Below are 17,044 nucleotides of genomic sequence, written 5' to 3' on the forward strand. Positions count from 1 at the left end.
GGCGGTCCCGGTTAAAGGCCCCGGGGGGGCGCCGAGCGCACTCGGCCGGCAGGAGCGGCGGGGCCGTGCCGGGCCGGGCCGGGCCGTGCCGTCGGGGGGGGCCGCAGGATGTACACGCTGACACGCGGCCCCAGCAAGCTGGCCACGCAGCGCCGCACAGGTAGCGGGGACCGGGGAGGTTGGGGGGGGACACGGAGCAAACAGAAAAGGCGGAGGCGGAGGGAAGGGGGGGGGGGGGCCGAGCGGCGGTGCCGGTGCCGGTGCCCCCCCCGGCTCCTCGCCGCCCGGCTCTGACGGCCGCTGCCGCCCGCAGGTCCGACACAGCAGCCGGTGGAGAGCAAGGTGGGCGAGCCGCGGGGCCGGCTGCAGCCCGGTGCCTGGCCCCCCGCCAGGTGAGCCCCTCGGAGCGCCGTGACCTTGGGGAAAGGTGACCGCGGCCGTGCGGCGCCGGGACGGGACGCCACGGGGAGGGAGGGGGGGGCGGGACGGGGCACGGAGCCCCCCGGCAAGGGAGGGAGCGTGGAGGGTGAGGGGGGGAGCGGTGCGCGCCGGGGAGGGGGGTCCCGGTTGGGGGCTGCCCCCCGGGGGGCTGCGGGGGCTGAGCGCCGCGGGGAGGGGGTGCGGAGCCTCGCCGCCCCCCCGGGCAGCGCTAAGTGCGAGGTCGATCCCTGAAAGCCCGGGGGGGCCGGGCTGCGAGCTCCCCCCCGCCGGGAGCTGGGAGCCCCCCGCGGCCGGCCCCGGCGGAGTTGTGCAAGCGGCGGGGAGGGCCGGGCAGGGAGCGGGGCTCAAGCGGTGCCCGCTGCGCCTCCAGCAGCCCGGCAGGGCCCCGCTGCGGTGGGTTACGGCCCCCCCCCGGGCTGTGCTAGGCCCCCCCGGGCTGTGCTCGGCCCCCCCAGGCTCTGCAAGCAGGGGGCTCCCCCCGGCTCCGTGCGGTTTGCCGGCTGCGCAAGGCGGCTCCTGCAGCCCGGGTCTGCTCCCTGCCCTCGCCACCTGTCCCTTTCCCTCCCCAAGGAAGGGGAAAAAAACCTTTGGGATGGGCTCCCAGCTCTCAGCAGGGGCTGGGGGAAGGGGGTTAAGCGGCTGGAGGGGGGAGATAACCTCCCAGAAGGAGGGCACTGCTGCTGCAGGCGTGGGGCTGGGGAGCTGGGGCGAGCCCCGGGGCTGGCTGTAGCGGGAGGAGGCGATGCTGCTTTCTCCCCTTTCCTCCATCTTCAAGAAATGCCTAAGAAAAGCTTCACCTCCAGCTTGCTTTCTTGCCTGTCATCTCATAAATTAACTGCTTGAACCGCTCTCCCTCCTCAGGGCAGGCTGCCTGCTCACACTCCCAGCTCCCCGCAGCAGGTGCTCGAACGTGCTGGGTGCCCTGGGGCTGTGTGGGGCTGGGGTTGGGGCTGCGGGGCTTTGGGGGAGCCTCCCCCTGCCCCATGCCTTGGGGCAGCTCCCGCAGGCTGCAGGGGCACGGGCAGGGGCTGCCTGCTCCGGCTCTGCTGCTCTGCAAACCATGTTCCAACCCCCCCCCCCCACGTGCTCTGGGGCCTTTCAGACTTTGTCCCGTGAGAAGCGTGACCGCTGCGAGCGTGTCCTGCCCCGGAGCTGCTCAAGGGCAGCCCAAATACTGAACCTTGGCGTGCAGCACGCTGCCCAGCCTCGCTCCAGCTCCTCAGTTCGGGTCTGGCTGCCTTCGCAGGGTTTCCAGACGGGTTCGAGTGTCCTGCTCCGGGCAGGAGGGGTGCCAGGTCGCGGGGAGCCCGCTGTGGTCCCAGTTCCCAGACCTCTGTCCCAGTTCCCCCAGTGCCCTGTGGATGTGCTGCTGGAGCCGGGCACCCCGCTGCTGCAGCAGGAGGAGCGGGGCCGCTCCAGCGAGCTCGGCATCACGAGTTCAGATGTTTGCCTGTGCTCAGAGCACTTCCCACTGCCCAAACAACATCTCACTCCCATTTTCCTCGCGTTTCAGCAATTCCTCTTGGGCAGCAAATTTCCTTTGTGCCAGGGCGGGAGGGGGCAGCTCTTGCTTTTGCTGTCAGCTCCCCTCCGGTGCTTGCAGGCGCAGTTCCCCTGGGGCTTTCCTCCACCCGTGGTGCCCTTCACCCTCCCAGCTCCTCTCGTGCTGGGTGACCTTTCCTTGCCGCCTGTTGCATCAGTTTTAACGCTTCCCAAGGTTTGCAGTCCAAGGCTGCCTGGCCGGGCACGTGGCCGTGCGCTACCCTCATTTAATGCCTCCGTGCCTCGGTTTCCCCTCGCCGTGGGGTGGAGGTGTTTGTCCTGAAGCACTCCAGGCTTTGCAGAGCTGCAGCAGCTGGTGGGTTCCTGGTGCCACACGTTTGTGTGTCCCCTCCTGTGTCCCCTGCATGGCTGTGAGGGGCTGTGTGTGCCTCCCTGCACGGCGGGGGGGTGAGCAGCACGCCGTGCGCCCTGGCACACTTTTCCCCGTTACTTTTGGGCCCAGCCTGCTTCCCTGTGCCCCCAGCCTAGCGAGCGTGCCGTCACCCTGCAGCAACCCTTCTGCCTTCACCGGGGGCACAGCCGAAACCTGAAAAGCAAAATGTCCCTGCTGGGCCCGGGGACCTGCCCGTGGGCACTGCCACCTGCCTCGGGGCCACCCGCGGCCTTCTTGCACCTTCAGGCCCAGGCTGGAGCGGGGGGGAGAAGGAATCGCTGAGCGCTGCCTTCGGGACCTGGGTGCCCACCCTGTCTGTCTGTGTGTCCGTCCTGCCCCTCCGTGCTGTGGGGTGATGGGGAGGGGACGGCACGGAGCCGTGGTGGCCCTGCCGCGCGGCCGTGTCCCCGCTGTCCCCTGGCAGCCCTGTCGGCCAGGCTGGAGGCTGGGGCTGGCTGCGTGTGCATTGCTTCCACGAGCTCCTGCGGCACCCGTCCAGCACCAGCTCCTCCTCCTCCTCCTCCTCAATCCTCGCCTTGCCCCCGCAGCCCGCTCCCGAAACTCGTCTTCAACAGAGTGAACGGCAAGCGGCCCCAGGTGCTGCTGCCACACACCACAGGGCCCGAGGAGTGCTACACGGCGGCCCACGAGGAGAACGTCCGCTTCGTCTACGAAGGTGTGGGGGGCTCTGGGGGGGCCCCGTGGGGTGCTGGCTGCTGGCCCGGGCCTCACCCGCTGCCCTCTGTCCCCAGCCTGGCAGGAGGTCGAGCAGCAGCTGGACGACAGCCAGAGAGGGGAGAGCGCCCGCGGGCCCGTGCAGTACGTAGAGAAAACCCCGGACCCCAGCCTGAAATGTGAGTGAGGGGTGGAGTGGGGTGGAGAGGGGATGTGGGGGGGGTCCCACAGGCCCTGCTGGAGGCCCAGCCTCGCTGCTGCCTCGTCTCAGAGCGGTGCCTCCTCCAGCCACCAAAGGGGGGCCGATGCCATGTAGAGAGCCCCCAGTCCTGTCCTGGGGACCCCATAGCCCCAGCCTGGGAGGGGGCTCCAGGGAGGGGGGATCTCCGTGGTGTTTTTCCCAGCCACAGGGAACGCACACTGGTGGGAACACGCTGTGCTCTGCTGCCTTCTCCAGCTGTCCTCCTATGCTCTCTCCCTCCCCTCTCTTTCAGACTTTGTTCCCATCGACCTGGAGGAGTGGTGGGCAAAACAGTTTTTGGCCAAAATCTGAACCGTATCATAAAAGGGAAGAAAGTTTTTTTTTCTTCTTTTTTTTTTTTTAAAAAAAAAAAAAAAAAAAAGCTAAGAGCCTCTCTGGTCACACCCTGGACTCGGTGGTATTTAGGAACACCTTTTTACAAGATGTCAGCGACCCCGTGACCCCCCTCTGCCAGCCCCCCGAGGACGGCGGGACCGGACCACAGCCATGCCCGGCCACGCGCCCGCTCCCTGCGCAGGGCGGAGGAGCCGCGAGCGGCCCCGGCCGGGATTCCTCAAGTGCCACTTCTGAGACGTCTGCGGCTCCGGCAGCCCCCCCGGGACACTGCGGTGCCGTGCTGGGGCCAGGCAGGAGCAGCCTCCCCCCCCCCAGGAGGACAGCAGGTGGCTGTAGCAGGACTGCCAGACAATAAAGCGCTCAAACTGCCTGTGGCGAGGCGCTTGCGGCATGGCTGGGGAGGATTTGCTCGGGGGAGCGGCTGAGGCTGAGCTGGGGCAGCCCCCTGGATTCCTCCAGGCCCTCCTCGGAGCTGCCTCCTGCTTCTTCCACCCCGTACAGGCCGAGGGAGGCTGCTGTGGGGGCACATTTGGGGTGGGGGGTGTCAGAACCGCGCTGTGCATCGTCTCTCCAGCACATCGGGTTAAAGCAGCAGGGAGAAGGGGGCGAGGGCCAGCACCGTCCTGCAGGGGAAGGGGCGGGGGACACTTCCCCCAGAGGGGTGCTTGCAGCCCCAGCAGTGAGTGCAGAGCCCCCTGGCCCACCACCAGCCCCCAGTTCCCTTCCTTTCCCAGGCTGGAGCCCACCCCTCTGCCACGGGACTCCGGCTGGAGCTGCCCCTGACTCTGAAGGAGGCCAGCAGACACCCACTGGAAAAAAAAAATCTGTTTTATTCCTATGGTGGGAACAAGAACAGTGCTGCAGCCCCCCCCTGGGCACAGCAGCCACATCCCCAATCCCCGCTGCTCCTGCCTGGGGCCAAGCAGCAGCTGCACCCCCGGCATCCCGGCCCTGCAGGAGGAGAGGTGCGGGACGGGGCCTTGGGGGATCCTGGGGGCCTTGGGGACCACCCCACAGCTTTGGCTGTGCCTCAGGGTGGCCGTGCCCACCTGGGGCCAGCTCCAGCACAGGCCAGGAGCGCTCTCGGTCCTGTGTCAGGGACCTGCAGGCACCCAGCACCCCGTCAGGACCCTCCTGCCCCAGCAGGACCCGTGCTGGGGGTGCGTGGCTGTGCCACACAGCCCTCCTGCCCCACTGCCCCCCTCTGTGGGTGCAGCTCTGCCCTGTCCTACTCATCTCCCTCTGCCCCCAGTTGGCACCACGAGTTCAACACGCTCTGGGCAGATCCAGGACAGCCCAACAAAGCAGCACACATTTTCCTTGCAACTGAGCAGCTCGGAGCAGGGGAAGGTCGGGGGTGCTGGGGTTTTCCTCCCCGGCTCCCTCATTATCCCCCGCGTGGTGTGGGGATGCTCCCAGCGAGCAGATCCCCTGCACCCACAGCCCAAGGGGGCTCCTGGGTGCCGGGGGGCTGCTGCTCACCAATAAAAACAGACTTGGTTAAGATCCAGGGCAATTCTTAGTAACATGATGCACCATCATCTTCAACAACAACAGTAGGCAAAGGGAAGGACGGAACAGGAAAGAACGATTTGGTTACAGGAACGAAACAAAAACCCAACCCAAAAACGTAGCCCAACCCCTGACAATGCAATCACAGGAAGGGAATCAGCACCCCTTGCCATAAATATTAATTCATTTTAGTATGTGCAATTGTGTGTATTACTATAGTGCAAATAGCTCTGCATTGATCGCGGAGCAGCCAGCCAGAAGGGGACTGCCCGCAGGTGACACAGGGACTAGTTAGAGACAGACAAGAGTAAACACGTATGGAAAACAAACAAACAAAAAAAAGCAACGCTGGGAAACACCAAAATTAATCCCCGTTGCTGCCTCTGGGCTCTTTGCTCAGCGGGGGCTGCAGCCCAGCACGGTGAGGAGGGGGCAGAGCAGCAGGACCCGGGCGCACTGAGCGCATCGCCAGCTCCAAGCCTCCATCCTGCAGCCTGTGGCACAGGCTGCAGGGCAGTGCTGCTGTTTCACCCTTTTAATGGACGCACCACGGAGCCAGGCAGCATGCCCAGGCAGCCTGCAACACCTCCACCCCATTGCTGCCTCCTCGCTGAGCCCTGGGGCAGGATTCATCACGTGCTGGGCGTTTCGCCATCACTGTGTCCTCCCCTGGTCCAGCGCCAGCCCCGCACGGCCTCGCACTCTGCTCGGGCTGCTGCCCAGCTCGCCCGCACCCATGGAGGTTTTTGGGCAGCAGGAGGAAGAGGAGCTCTCGGGGTTCCCTTTTGCCATGGCACCAGGAGCCTGGGTGGTGGCACCAGGGGTTTTGGTGCCAACGGAGACGACTCAGCACACGCTGCTCGCGCTAACCAGGGCTGTGCAGACACAGCCTGTCCTTCCTGCCTTCCCTGCACCTCTCGTGCTCGGGGTGGGAGTTTTGCTGCTGGGGAAAACCTGCGGCTGCTCCTCTGTGTCCCCTCCAGCTAGGGCAAAGCGCCCCCGAGGGCAACCACAGAGCACCCCAATTAACCCAGCAAACGTTTTGGATCTAAGCTATTCAACAGCATCCTGATAAACCACAAGCAAACCAAAACAGCGAACAGAATACAATTCAGCATGCGTGCACAGACCATGAAGCAACCTCCTGGTGCGTGTGAGTGCCGGGCAGGGTGTGTGGGGGGGGACGGGACGGGTGTGTGGGGACCCGAGGCTCCTGCGCCCCGCTGCCGATGGAGCTCCAGCCCCAGCCCACAACGCCTGCCTGCACCCGTCCGTGCCTTCCCCAGCTTCGGGGGCTTTTTTTTTTTTGTAGATGGGGACAAATGATGACGAGTGAAGTGTCACATGCGCACGCAGGCACACGCACACCCGTGCACACGCACTGCTCGTGTTCCCGAGAGCAGAGGGTACGATTCCATCCTCTCCCCACCCCAGTGAAAATTTTCTTACATTTATACATTATTTAAGACACACGCTGATATATAAATTACTGTCTCTATATATACTATGTATAGGCAGCAGGGCCAGTCCATGGAGAAGGACACCAGGGGGCTTTTGCTCATTTCCCTCTGTCCTCTGTGTAGTGCTGGAAGCGAGTGAAGCTCATGAAGACTTGCTCCAGGGATATCTGGCTAACCGAATAGTCTTCTAAGCGATACTTCTCTTTGGCTTTCTCCAAGGCCCCAAAGACCTGCACGGGACAGCACAGCAGCACCAGTCACTGCCAGATCCCTCATCCTGGGGAGAGCCACAGCAGGCTGCGGCTGAAAGAGCAAAGCTTTTCCCCATGGAAACCACGGGGCAGCAAAACCTTTCCTGGCAGGAGGGTGGTGAGAAGCCAGGAGACGGATTATTTAGCAGAGCACCATTATTTAGCAGAGTACCCGAGCCCATTAAAAAAATGCACACGTTTCCTGGGCTGGGGTCCAACAGGGCTGGTGGCTCTGCAAAGCCACCGCCTGCAGCCCCGGGGAGCAGCAAGGAGCAGCGAGGCTCAAACCCCGCAGGCCCTGGAGGGTCTGTGCTGGCTCACGGGAACCTGTGCTGTGCTCCCAGCAGGGAGACGCCAGTTGGGATGGATGTGATGACCAAACACAGCCCCTCCTGTCACAGAGCCTTCAGGAGATGCTTGGAGATGAACACAAGCAAAATCAGCGTGTGAACACGCAGGAACGCAGCCACCCCCCCGGCCACCCTTACCTCCTCCTGCAAAGGGAGGAGAGGTGCCCCAGCAACCCCTTACCTGTGCCCAGCTGAGGTTCTTGTTGGTCAAGTGGTAATGCACCATGCCCTGGTGCTCGTGCTTCAGGACACTGCCTGGGAGAGACCAGGAGAGAGAGGCTCTGAGCTAAGAAACTCCTGAAGCTCACCAAAGCCCCCGGCCCCCAGCCCGGCAGCTCCCGGTACCTGGGAAAGTTTTCTCCACGAAGGCCTTGAAGGCCTGCAGCTCGCCTTCCTCGTCGCTCCGCGTTTTGGCCAGCAAGGTGTAGCCGCTGCCGAACTTGCTCTTCAGGTGCTGGGGGCTGCCCAGGCACTTGAACTGCCCGTTCACCATGATGGCCAGCCGCGTGCACAGGGCCTCGCACTCCTCCATGCTGCGGGACACGAGGGGGGGATCGTTCAGGGGGGCAGGGGTGCCGGGACGTGCCGGCTCTGCCCGCCGCTCCCCCAAAACCTCGGGCCGAGCCCTGGCCGGAGGAGTCACCTGTGGGAGGTGAAGATGATGGATTTGCCACACTCCCGCGTCCGCGTCACGGCGTCCCAGAGCAAACGCCGGGCCACGGGGTCCATGCCGGTGGAGGGCTCGTCCAGGAAGATGACGGGGGGGCCGCCGATCAGGGCGATGCCGGCGCTCAGCTTCCGCTTGTTGCCACCGCTGCAGGGGGAGACGGAGAGGGGCCCGACATGAGCACAGAGAAACCACGCCAGGAAAAGTGGAGAGGACCCCTCGGAGAGGGTGTGGGGGCACGCAGGGGCGCGTTTGAGGCCCTGCTCACCTGTAGGTCCTGACGAGCTTGTCCGCGTGGGGCTCCAGGAGCAGCCCCCTCAGCATGTTCTCCACGCAGCTGCCGATGTAGCGCTCGGGGATGCCCCGCAGCCGGGCGTACATGCTGAGGGTCTCGCGGCCCGTCATGTGCTCCAGGAGGGCATCGAACTGCGGGCAGTACCCGATCCGCTGCTGGACCTTGGGGGGGAAGAGAGGAAGCCAAGGGGGTCAGCTCGGCAGCAGGTCTGCACCGCGAGGTGCCCTGGCACCCCCAGAGGGTTGCTTTGCCCCTCCGCGAGGTTACGGGCTTTGTGTAACGGGGATGGCCAGGGCTGATGGGGTAGGTGCACCCAGGGATGGGGCTGAAACCCCCGACCCATGCTCCGGGGTGTTTCGGGTTGTGACTTATCTCTTGCCTTGCCACAGGGAGTGGGCGATTCCCAGCAAGGAGAGACCTAGCAGGGGTTTGGAAGCATCTCACCTGCTTGTTTTAGGGAGACCACCGTCTGACCGTGGGCACTAACTCACGTTTTTCACGTGCCCAGTTGCAGAGCTAACCCATTTTAAAGCTTCTGCCACCCTCCCAAGGTTAGGCTTCCCTTTGTTTCCTATCTGTTAACGCAGTGGAGAGGGGACTGCTTCCAGGTGAACAAATTAACGGGGAGCCAGATGAGAACACCGCATCCCTGGGGCATCACATCACCCCTGACACTCGCAACCATGCCCTCCTCAGAGGCACCTGGAGATGGCCCAGCCCAGCAGGACACCAGACACCGCCCCTGCAGCCCTCGGTACCTTCTTGATGTTGGCCAGGATGCTGTGGCCATCCACGAAGGCATCCCCTGACGTGATGCTCTCATCACCTGTCAGCATCTTGAACGTGGTGGTTTTGCCCGCTCCGTTGAAGCCGAGGAGACCAAAGCATTCCCCTTTGCTGACCGCCAAGGAGATCCTGTCCACTGCCAGCAGGGACTCCCGGCTGTCGTAGACCTGGGGGAGAGCACAGCACAAGCGTGCAGGACACGGCACGTGCCAGGTGCCCCACGGCACAGCCAGGCTGGCGGGGGCTTCACCAGCCCCCAGGGAGCACGGCTCTGCTCCCAGCAGGATGCCCAGCACGGACCACGCTCTCCTCACCTTAGTGAGCTCCTTGATGACCAGGGGGCTGCTCAGAGATGACAGCAGCTCTGGCGGTGACTCCAAAACCTTCTTCCTCTCGTCTGCTACGTCACGGTCCTCGGGAAGCACGGACACCCTGTTCAGCAGTGCCACCTGAACGCAGGGACAAGAAGCACCGTCACCTTGCTGCTGGGGGACAAGGGGCTTCCTCTGGGCTGGCCTGGCAGGAGCCACCCCCTCCATCAGCCACCTCCAGGGCACCCCACTCCAACCCACACGCCCCACAGGACCTGCCCCTCGGAGCAACCCGCCCCACGGCTGCTCCCCAGGGAAGATGATTGAGGTAAAAAGGCCAAGAGCCCGTGGGGTTTGGGAGCTGCAGCTCCTGAAGCGTCCCAGCCAAGTGACACTTCATGCAGAGTGCCAAATGGAGGCAGAAGCAGAATTTGGAGCCCTAACCACCACGAGTGACCCCACGAACCCCCAGCATTTGGGTTGGATCTGAGCAAGGGACACAGGCCTGTCTCCAGCCCGCGGGGACTCCTGCTTTGTCACAAGGGCACCTTGCTTCTCCCCCCCACGTGCTTCAGCTCACCCATTTCCGCCGCCTGCAGATGCCACAGACCAAAGTTCTCAGCCTCCAGAGAAGGTTGGTCTCAATGAGGAAGAGGAGGAAGAGGAAGGAGAAGCCCTGGATGGTCAAGGAGGTCAGGTACCGCCCGATCCCAGGCGACTCCCAGGAGAAGTAGTTCATTTGATAGCTGATATCTGAGCAGGGTTGGAACAAAACCACACTTGGATCAATCCCCACTCTGGGGAAGGGCAGATAAGCTTCAGAGAAAGCTGTGAGCTTTGCCAGCCCCATCCCCACCCCCACCGGGCTCCCTGCCCACAGCTCTTTCCAGCACTTCCCACAAGAGGATTCAGGTCCTGGAGGGCATCTGGCACCAAGGTGCTGGGCACAGACACAGAAGACACCGAGTCACTCGTTCAGGACCGTGCCTGGCTTTTCCTGACTAGTCCATGAGACTTTCCCCAGTCCACATTTTCCTCCAAATCACAGAATCAAAGAATACCCCGAGTTGGAAGGGATCCACAAGGATCACCGAGTCCAGCTCCTGGCTTCTCATTAGCAAGAAAAAAAGGTTCCTTATCTAGATCGCTCCAATGCTGCCCTGTTTTTGCTTTAAAATGGCACCTGGAGCTACTGCCCAGGTCGGGTTCGAGGCCTGGTGACACTGGAGCCACCTCCCCAGGTGAGCATCTCCTTCCCAAGCCCCAGCCAGGAGCACCCTGGGGACAGGCACCCCCACAGCAGGGACCCAGATGCCGTTGTGGATTTTTTAGCCCCGTCCCCACCACAAACCCCACTCCATCACCTCCAGCTGCCACAGGGCACATGCAGAGCAGAGCTCACCTCCAACTCCAGCTGGATTTCCTCCAGAACAGAACCAGAGCTGCCCACAGCCCTGCTGGACCCACACCAGCCTTCCCAGCACCCCCAGCCCCACAAGAGAACCCCAAAAGGGGCCGGCCAGGACCAAGGCAGAGACTCACTGAATGCCTTGCAGATGAAGATGGCTTCAACGGAGGAGGTGCAGAACTGAATGAACTCGTAGTTCTGGTAGAAGTCACTGATGCACTGGCCCAAGCAGTAATTGGGTAAGGCCAGGAAGACTTTATCCAGGGTTCTGGAGAGGTCCACCAAGCCCAGCTCTGAAAGAGGACCAGAGGAGGATCAACAGGCTGGATTTATCTGCTTTTAGAGAAAGACCCTGACGCATCTCAGAAGGAGAAACAACACATTTTGTTCTGCTTAACGGGTGAGAAGGGGCTGTCTGGGGGGGTTTCTGCTATGTGGCCCCAGAGCCTAAGTGTGAAGGAGTCCCCTTAGGGCTGCATCTTCTCGGTGACTGGGTGTGCAGAGGGGGCAGCCACCCACCTGGGATGCTCATGATGGTGACAGCGAGGAAGGTGGCTGTGCCCGAGAGGATGTTGAAGATGGTGAGGCGGGTGTAGGCAGTGGCTGCCACCGAGAAGAAGAAGCTGAGGAGGTACATAAGGGGGATGATGGCCCAGCCATAAAGGAGGAAGATCAGCATCACATCGACGAGGTGGCTGTCTTGCGTGAAGGCTTGCACGTCAAAGGCTTGGAATATCACCTGGGGCACAGCAAGGTGAGGAGAGCACACGTTTGTCTTGACTGCAAGCGATGCCATCCTGCCTCCATGGCCCAGGCTGCACCGCCCTGACCAGGGAACTGCTCCCACACAGCTCCTGCTGGCAGCACCAGCAGCCCATGCCCGTCCCCAAGGAAAGCCCTCTTTCTGCAGATTTTGATGCCTAAGGGTGAATTCAGGGAACTTCTCTCCATGCTCCCACATGTCAGATTTTCTAGTGCCAGTGCCCACACCTTCTGCACCCAACCGACCTGGATCAGGGGAGCTGGGCTCTACCAACACACATCCCAGATCTCCCAGAGGATCCACAAGAAGCACCCGGAGCTCATCTGGGAGATCCCTGCAACTTTCCATGAGCTGTGGGGGTTTCACTGAGGCAGGAGGGTGTTGGGCTGTCAGCAGCGACCTACCAGCATCAGAGCGCAGGGAATGAGGAAGTTGATGATGTCCCAGAGCAGGGCGGACAGCCAGAAGTTGACCACGTAGACGCCGCTGACGAACTGGACGTGCTTGGCCTTGATGGCCCGCTCACTGACCAGCAGGAGGGCAAAGGTGCTGGCGAGCGAGGCCATGCCGTACAGCAGGTTGATCGCAATGGCAAACCCGGTCTGGCCCCTGCGGGAGAGCAGCAGGGCTGGTTAGGACAGGAACAGCCTGACAGACCGACACGGAGGCCGCACGGGGCCAACACACCTTCACCGTGCGTCCCGTGGAGTCTACACTAGGGAATGCCCCAAAAAAAAGCACGTCTCTGTGGGACGAGGGCACAAACAGCCCTCCTGGCACACCACAAACCTCCACCCACCCTGCCAGACACCCTAGCAGGAAAGGAAGCACCACGCGATCGGACGTACTCCATGAGCTGGTCTTTGGCCTTCTCGGTGATGTTGCGGGGCTGCGGGTAGTTGGTGACCGTGATGGAGGCGTTGGGGCCTGCCAGCACCCTGAAGACTGCGTTGTCGGCCAGCATTAGGGCCGTGGCGGGGGAGTGGTAGGCCTGGTTGTTGAAGAGCGCGGTGACCATCGTGCGGTTCCCAGCTCCTTCGAAGGAGGCGGCGGCAATGTAGTGCTCGTTGAAGGCTCCCCCCTCCTGGGATGCTCTCGAGATGAGGTACTCCTCCAGGCCACCTGCCGAACACCGCTGCTGTTACAGGCGGACTCCAGGCAACGAGAGCTGACCAGGACCACCTGGAGAAACCCCCTGGTGGCCCACTCGGCCCCAAAAACACAGCTCTGCCCGGGTGAGGAGGGGAAGGAGCCCACCGTGGGACCCTCCTGCGCAGGACAGGATGCAACAGGGTGCATCAGGTGGGACCCCAGCTGCAGGGGAGAAGCCTGCAGCCCCCAAACACGTCGCTGGGCACTGCCCACGTGCCCTGCCAAGCCTTACCCAGCACCGCCAGCGGCGCCTGGTGCTGGGCATCCAGCAGCTCCACGTACTGCTCTGCCAGCTTCTGCGACAGAGCCGAGGTGGCCGGGACGGAGAAAGGCACAATGGTCTGGCCGTAGGGCTCCAGCGTCAGCCTCAGCAGGGAGGAGTCTCTGGGTCCCGGGAAGGTCTTGGCCACGATGAGGGCAAAGGCGGTGAAGATCAGAGGCACGAGGAACTGCGCTGCCACCATCTTCCAGTTGCGCCAGCTGTACATGGCTCGCTTCATGAACATGGCATAGAACTGCTGGCAGCACAGGTAGAACTGGCAGGGGAGAAGGCAGGTCAGAGCCGGGCCCAGCACCACCCCGCACGGCTGGGGAGGGAACGAGCCCAGGGCCCCCTCCCTGTCCCCCTCCGGCCCCCAGGCTGTGCCACCAGCTGCTTCCAGCAAAGGGGGTTAGCAGGGCAGCTGCTTGACTTCGGTGCAGCTGGTCAGCCGTTCAGAATCCACTTTGGGATCTAAGGGCTCAGAAAAGCAGCTTCAGACACGGCCTTCACCTCAGCCCAACCCTCAGCACGGGAGGTTCTCAAATAGGATTGCTGCGGCACGGCTGCCTGCCAAGGCAGCTGAGAGGCCCGGAGCTCCCAGGCCCAGCGCATGTGAGCGCCTTCTTTAGTTTTTAAACCATAAACATCTTTCTCCCTCTAGTGTGTGACGTGCCCTTGAGAAGGACAGGGCAACTTATCACAGGCACGTAGGCAGCGGGCCATGAAGGACTGCGGCAGATCTGAAACACCCAGCGAGGGAAAGAAACCCTTCTCATCTCCCTGCTGGAAACGCCAAGGGCTGTAGCAAAAGCAGATGAGAAACACTTGGGATCACCCAGACATCTTCATAAGGTGGCACCTCTACAGAGCACGGGATTAACGTGCAGGTTGGCAGTGACCAACCCCAAGCGACCCTTAAAATAATTTGCACCCAAGTTTAGGATTCCACTTCTCCACCTGCTACTTCCAACTCACACAAGGTGAGACGGGGCTGTGGGGGGGCTCTGTCCGGTAACCCCACTGCCAAGGTCCTGTCCCTGGGGCCCTGACAGCCAGCACTCACCCCGGTGTTGAGCTTGATGCTGGAGCAGTCCTCGGTGATGAGCGCTCCGCTGTCGTCCGTCATGTCCGTCATCCCGCTCAGGCTGCTGGAGTCATCCATGGCCCAGTCGTTGGAACGCCTCTCGTGCTGGTACTGCAGAGCAGGCAGCTGGATGGCCTGGATGTCCATGCTGGAGTCCACCAGCTTCCCAACTCTGCACCAGGAGGGACAGGGGAGGGTGAGAGGAGAACCCAGACGGGATCAAGCTGGAGAAGCCAAACCCAGGAGACAAAACCCACATGTGCTGTGGAGAGCCCAACACAACCTGCGTTGGATGGAGCCTTCCAACCTTCCTTCTCACCCCAAGGCAGGTGTTTTTCCCCCAGTCTGGACATTCAGACACAGAACTTTGGGAAGGGCCCATGGCAGAAAGGTGCTGCCTGTATGAAGCTTCTTCCACAGTTGCAATTGTGTTTTTGTTTTTTAATCCATTAAAAATCAAATGTTTGTTTTTGCAGGGAAAAGGTAAAAACATGACTTAGTGGGACTTCAAACCGACACTTGGACTTGCTGTTTCCAGCCCAGAGAGCTGGGGGGCTGTGCTGGACACCACTGCTGCTGATGCCCATGGGGGCTGTGCCACAAGACAGCTGCTGGGACTGTCCCAGCGCTGCTCACAGAGCCCAGGCCACCCCTGCCCACACGCTGCATGGTCCCAATCCCATTACCCTCTGGAAAACTCTTGCAGGACATGACTAAGGCACGTGGATTGCGCAGCCAGCCCCGAAGGGTTCCTGACCACCACTCTTGGTGGGACTCAGCTCACAATGGATGACCCAGCTCATGCCCCCACACATTGCTCTTCCCACCAGCTGGACCACAGCCCAGCTCCCTGTCCCCCTACCTCAGGAAGACTTCCTCCATGGTGGTGACCGAGGCACCGTAGCTTGCGATGCCCAGCTCCTCCCGCTTCTGCTCCAGCTCCGTGAACAGGGCCTCGAACCTGGAAGGACGAGCGAGGTGTCAGGCTCTGCTGCTCATCCCTTCTGCTGCAGCCAAAAGCCAGCTCCGGGCAGATCCCCCTGCTCGGGGGCACCGGGAGGTGGTTTCACAGACGGCAGACAAAGCCGTGCAGTGCAGCACCCATCCAGGGGCACACCCTGGGGCTTGGATTTCAGCACAGCCACAGGTGAGCAGAGGATGAGAGATCTCAAAGTGATGGTTTGAGTTCTGCAGCCAGCTTCAGGGCTGCCCGCAGCACTGTGTGTCCTTCTATCCCCAGGAACAGCATCTGGGCTCCGTCTTCTGCTGTTCTCCCTTGTCAGCCTCATCCACCCTTGTGCCACTGCCCCATCCAGAGAAACCAACGCCCCCAGCCTCCCACACCCTGCCCAGGCAGTTTCTGCATGACAGGCATGGTGGCAGGAGTGACGTGCCGGAGGACTGCCGTGAGAAGAGGAACCCAACTCAACTCCTCAGGACCAGCACTGCAGCCACAGGCTCACACACACCCACAGCTTCCCAGGAGATGCAGAGAGCAGAGATCCCCCAGTGCATGGGGACAGGGGACCCGCTTGGGGAGGGAGAGCAGGAGGTGACACCATTACCTGTGGGTGCTCTCTTTGGGTAGGATGAAGGACAGCTCTGCCCCGGCGTTGCTCTCCATGGTGGCGTTGGGCACGTACTGACAGATGAGGCGGGAGATCTCCCCCAGGTTACAGTAAGGCTCTTTCACCATCACCATGTGGTATCCTGCCCCTGGGAAGAGGGGAAAAAAAGAGGGTAAGACCTGGCCCTTCAGTGCTGGAGCACAGAGAGGGGCTGCCAGGGGGGCTGCCAAGGCACTGCAGGGCCTTGCTGGCTTTGCATGGGCTGTGGTCACAATGCAAAAGCCAGCAAGAAGGGCTGAAGGCAAGCCAAGGAGCAAAGCTTTCACAGCACCAGCCACCTCTGAGCGACCAGCTGTGAGAAACAAGCAGGGTATGGGCCTCAGGAAAGGCGTAACAGGATGACGGGGATGCAGGGAGAGGACAAACACTGGCACAGCCCGCCTGCTCCTTCCTTACCGTATTTACGTTTGAGGAAGAGCGAGGAGCCGCAGCACTGCAGCTCGCCCTTGGCCATGATAGCGATGCGGTCCCCCAGCAGGTCGGCCTCGTCCATGAAGTGGGTGGTGAGCAGGATGGTGCGGTTGCTCCTCTGCTGCTGGAGGAGGTCCCAGGTGGCTCGGCGAGAGGCTGGGTCCATCCCCGATGTTGGCTCATCCAGCATCACCACCTGTGTGTGGGAGATGGGTGCGGGTCAAAACGGGTCTGGGAGAGGCACGGTGGTGCTGGAAGGGGTAACCCTGGCACCCATGAGCCTTGAGACCCCGAAGTTTGTCTGGGGGAGTTCCCAGGCAGCAGAGCTGCACTGCAGCTTCAGGACATCAGTCTCAGAGCTGCTTCCCTTCGTGGCAGTGCTTCCACCTCCTCCTCACTGCCCCTGCAGCTCCTAGCACACAACGGGTGAGGGACAACCTCAGAGCTGCAAAAAAAGCCCATGTTACCCCAGGGAGAAAGGCTCAAAGCGAGCCCCACCGCGGATGCTTGCCTTGGAGTCCCCGATGAGGGCGATGCCGATGGAGAGCTTTCTCTTCATGCCTCCGGAGAGCGCCTTGGTCAGCGAGTGGCGTTTGTCCTCCAGGTTCAGGATCCGCAGGACGTGGTTGATCTCCTCGGGGCACTTGGAGGCTGGGAACCCCTTCAGCTGCTCGACAAAAAGAAAGAGGGCTTGGTACACCCGCAGGGGGCAAGCATCCCTGACAAAAACCCTTCCCACCTCACCAGCAACCGGCTGCTAAGCCCCACCACGGCCCCTGCTCCACACCCAGGGCCTCGCCTGCCCGCTGACAGCCCCATGAGCAGCATGGGGTGCTGCACCACGAGCCCCAGGCTGCCCCAGCCCCAGGCTCACCCCCGCATAGAAGTGGAGGTGCTCCTCCACCGTCATGTTGTCGAAGAGCACGTCGTGCTGGGGACACAGCCCCAGGCTGCGGCGGATCAGCACCATGTCCTGCGAGATCTCGTAGCCGTTGATGTACGCCTGCCCGCTCGTCGGGGAGTACAGACCTGCGAGGAGCAGCAGCAGAACCGT

General features: G+C 62.2%; 2 protein-coding genes across 2 annotated transcripts in view; one reads left to right on the forward strand and one right to left on the reverse strand.

Moving 5' to 3' along the window:
- MCRIP2 (MAPK regulated corepressor interacting protein 2) lies at window positions 1-4,020 on the forward strand. Its single transcript, XM_068698800.1, has 5 exons — window positions 1-160; window positions 314-392; window positions 2,926-3,053; window positions 3,130-3,231; window positions 3,547-4,020. Exons 1-5 carry the CDS (start codon window positions 109-111, stop codon window positions 3,603-3,605), a joined length of 420 nt encoding a protein of 139 aa, XP_068554901.1. The 5' UTR covers window positions 1-108; the 3' UTR covers window positions 3,606-4,020.
- The window catches only part of ABCA3 (ATP binding cassette subfamily A member 3), a 27,316-nt gene continuing 13,935 nt past the window's right edge, over window positions 3,664-17,044 (reverse strand). The window contains exons 13-31 of the mRNA XM_068698769.1: window positions 16,865-17,019; window positions 16,502-16,657; window positions 15,976-16,186; window positions 15,517-15,667; window positions 14,814-14,912; window positions 13,931-14,123; window positions 12,838-13,141; window positions 12,302-12,575; window positions 11,858-12,062; window positions 11,210-11,429; window positions 10,825-10,983; window positions 9,863-10,035; window positions 9,286-9,420; window positions 8,944-9,138; window positions 8,159-8,346; window positions 7,867-8,037; window positions 7,569-7,756; window positions 7,405-7,478; window positions 3,664-6,852 (exon numbers count right to left, since the gene is read on the reverse strand). Coding sequence (XP_068554870.1) covers window positions 6,721-6,852; window positions 7,405-7,478; window positions 7,569-7,756; window positions 7,867-8,037; window positions 8,159-8,346; window positions 8,944-9,138; window positions 9,286-9,420; window positions 9,863-10,035; window positions 10,825-10,983; window positions 11,210-11,429; window positions 11,858-12,062; window positions 12,302-12,575; window positions 12,838-13,141; window positions 13,931-14,123; window positions 14,814-14,912; window positions 15,517-15,667; window positions 15,976-16,186; window positions 16,502-16,657; window positions 16,865-17,019 — 3,383 coding nt within the window. The 3' untranslated portion in view covers window positions 3,664-6,720. The remainder of the gene's footprint in view (window positions 6,853-7,404; window positions 7,479-7,568; window positions 7,757-7,866; window positions 8,038-8,158; window positions 8,347-8,943; window positions 9,139-9,285; window positions 9,421-9,862; window positions 10,036-10,824; window positions 10,984-11,209; window positions 11,430-11,857; window positions 12,063-12,301; window positions 12,576-12,837; window positions 13,142-13,930; window positions 14,124-14,813; window positions 14,913-15,516; window positions 15,668-15,975; window positions 16,187-16,501; window positions 16,658-16,864; window positions 17,020-17,044) is intronic.

The sequence above is a fragment of the Anas acuta genome, chromosome 15, assembly GCF_963932015.1.
Source record: "Anas acuta chromosome 15, bAnaAcu1.1, whole genome shotgun sequence".
In the NCBI taxonomy this organism is placed as follows: domain Eukaryota; kingdom Metazoa; phylum Chordata; class Aves; order Anseriformes; family Anatidae; genus Anas; species Anas acuta.

What these genes read in the sequence shown, in the direction of transcription:
- MCRIP2 (XM_068698800.1), top strand. Translation starts at nt 109, where the DNA reads ATGTACACGCTGACACGCGGCCCCAGCAAGCTGGCCACGCAGCGCCGC. An exon ending in CGTCCGCTTCGTCTACGAAG is followed by an intron (nt 3,054 to 3,129) that starts GTGTGGGGGGCT and finishes CTCTGTCCCCAG; the next exon opens with CCTGGCAGGAGGTCGAGCAG. An exon ending in CCCGGACCCCAGCCTGAAAT is followed by an intron (nt 3,232 to 3,546) that starts GTGAGTGAGGGG and finishes CCTCTCTTTCAG; the next exon opens with ACTTTGTTCCCATCGACCTG.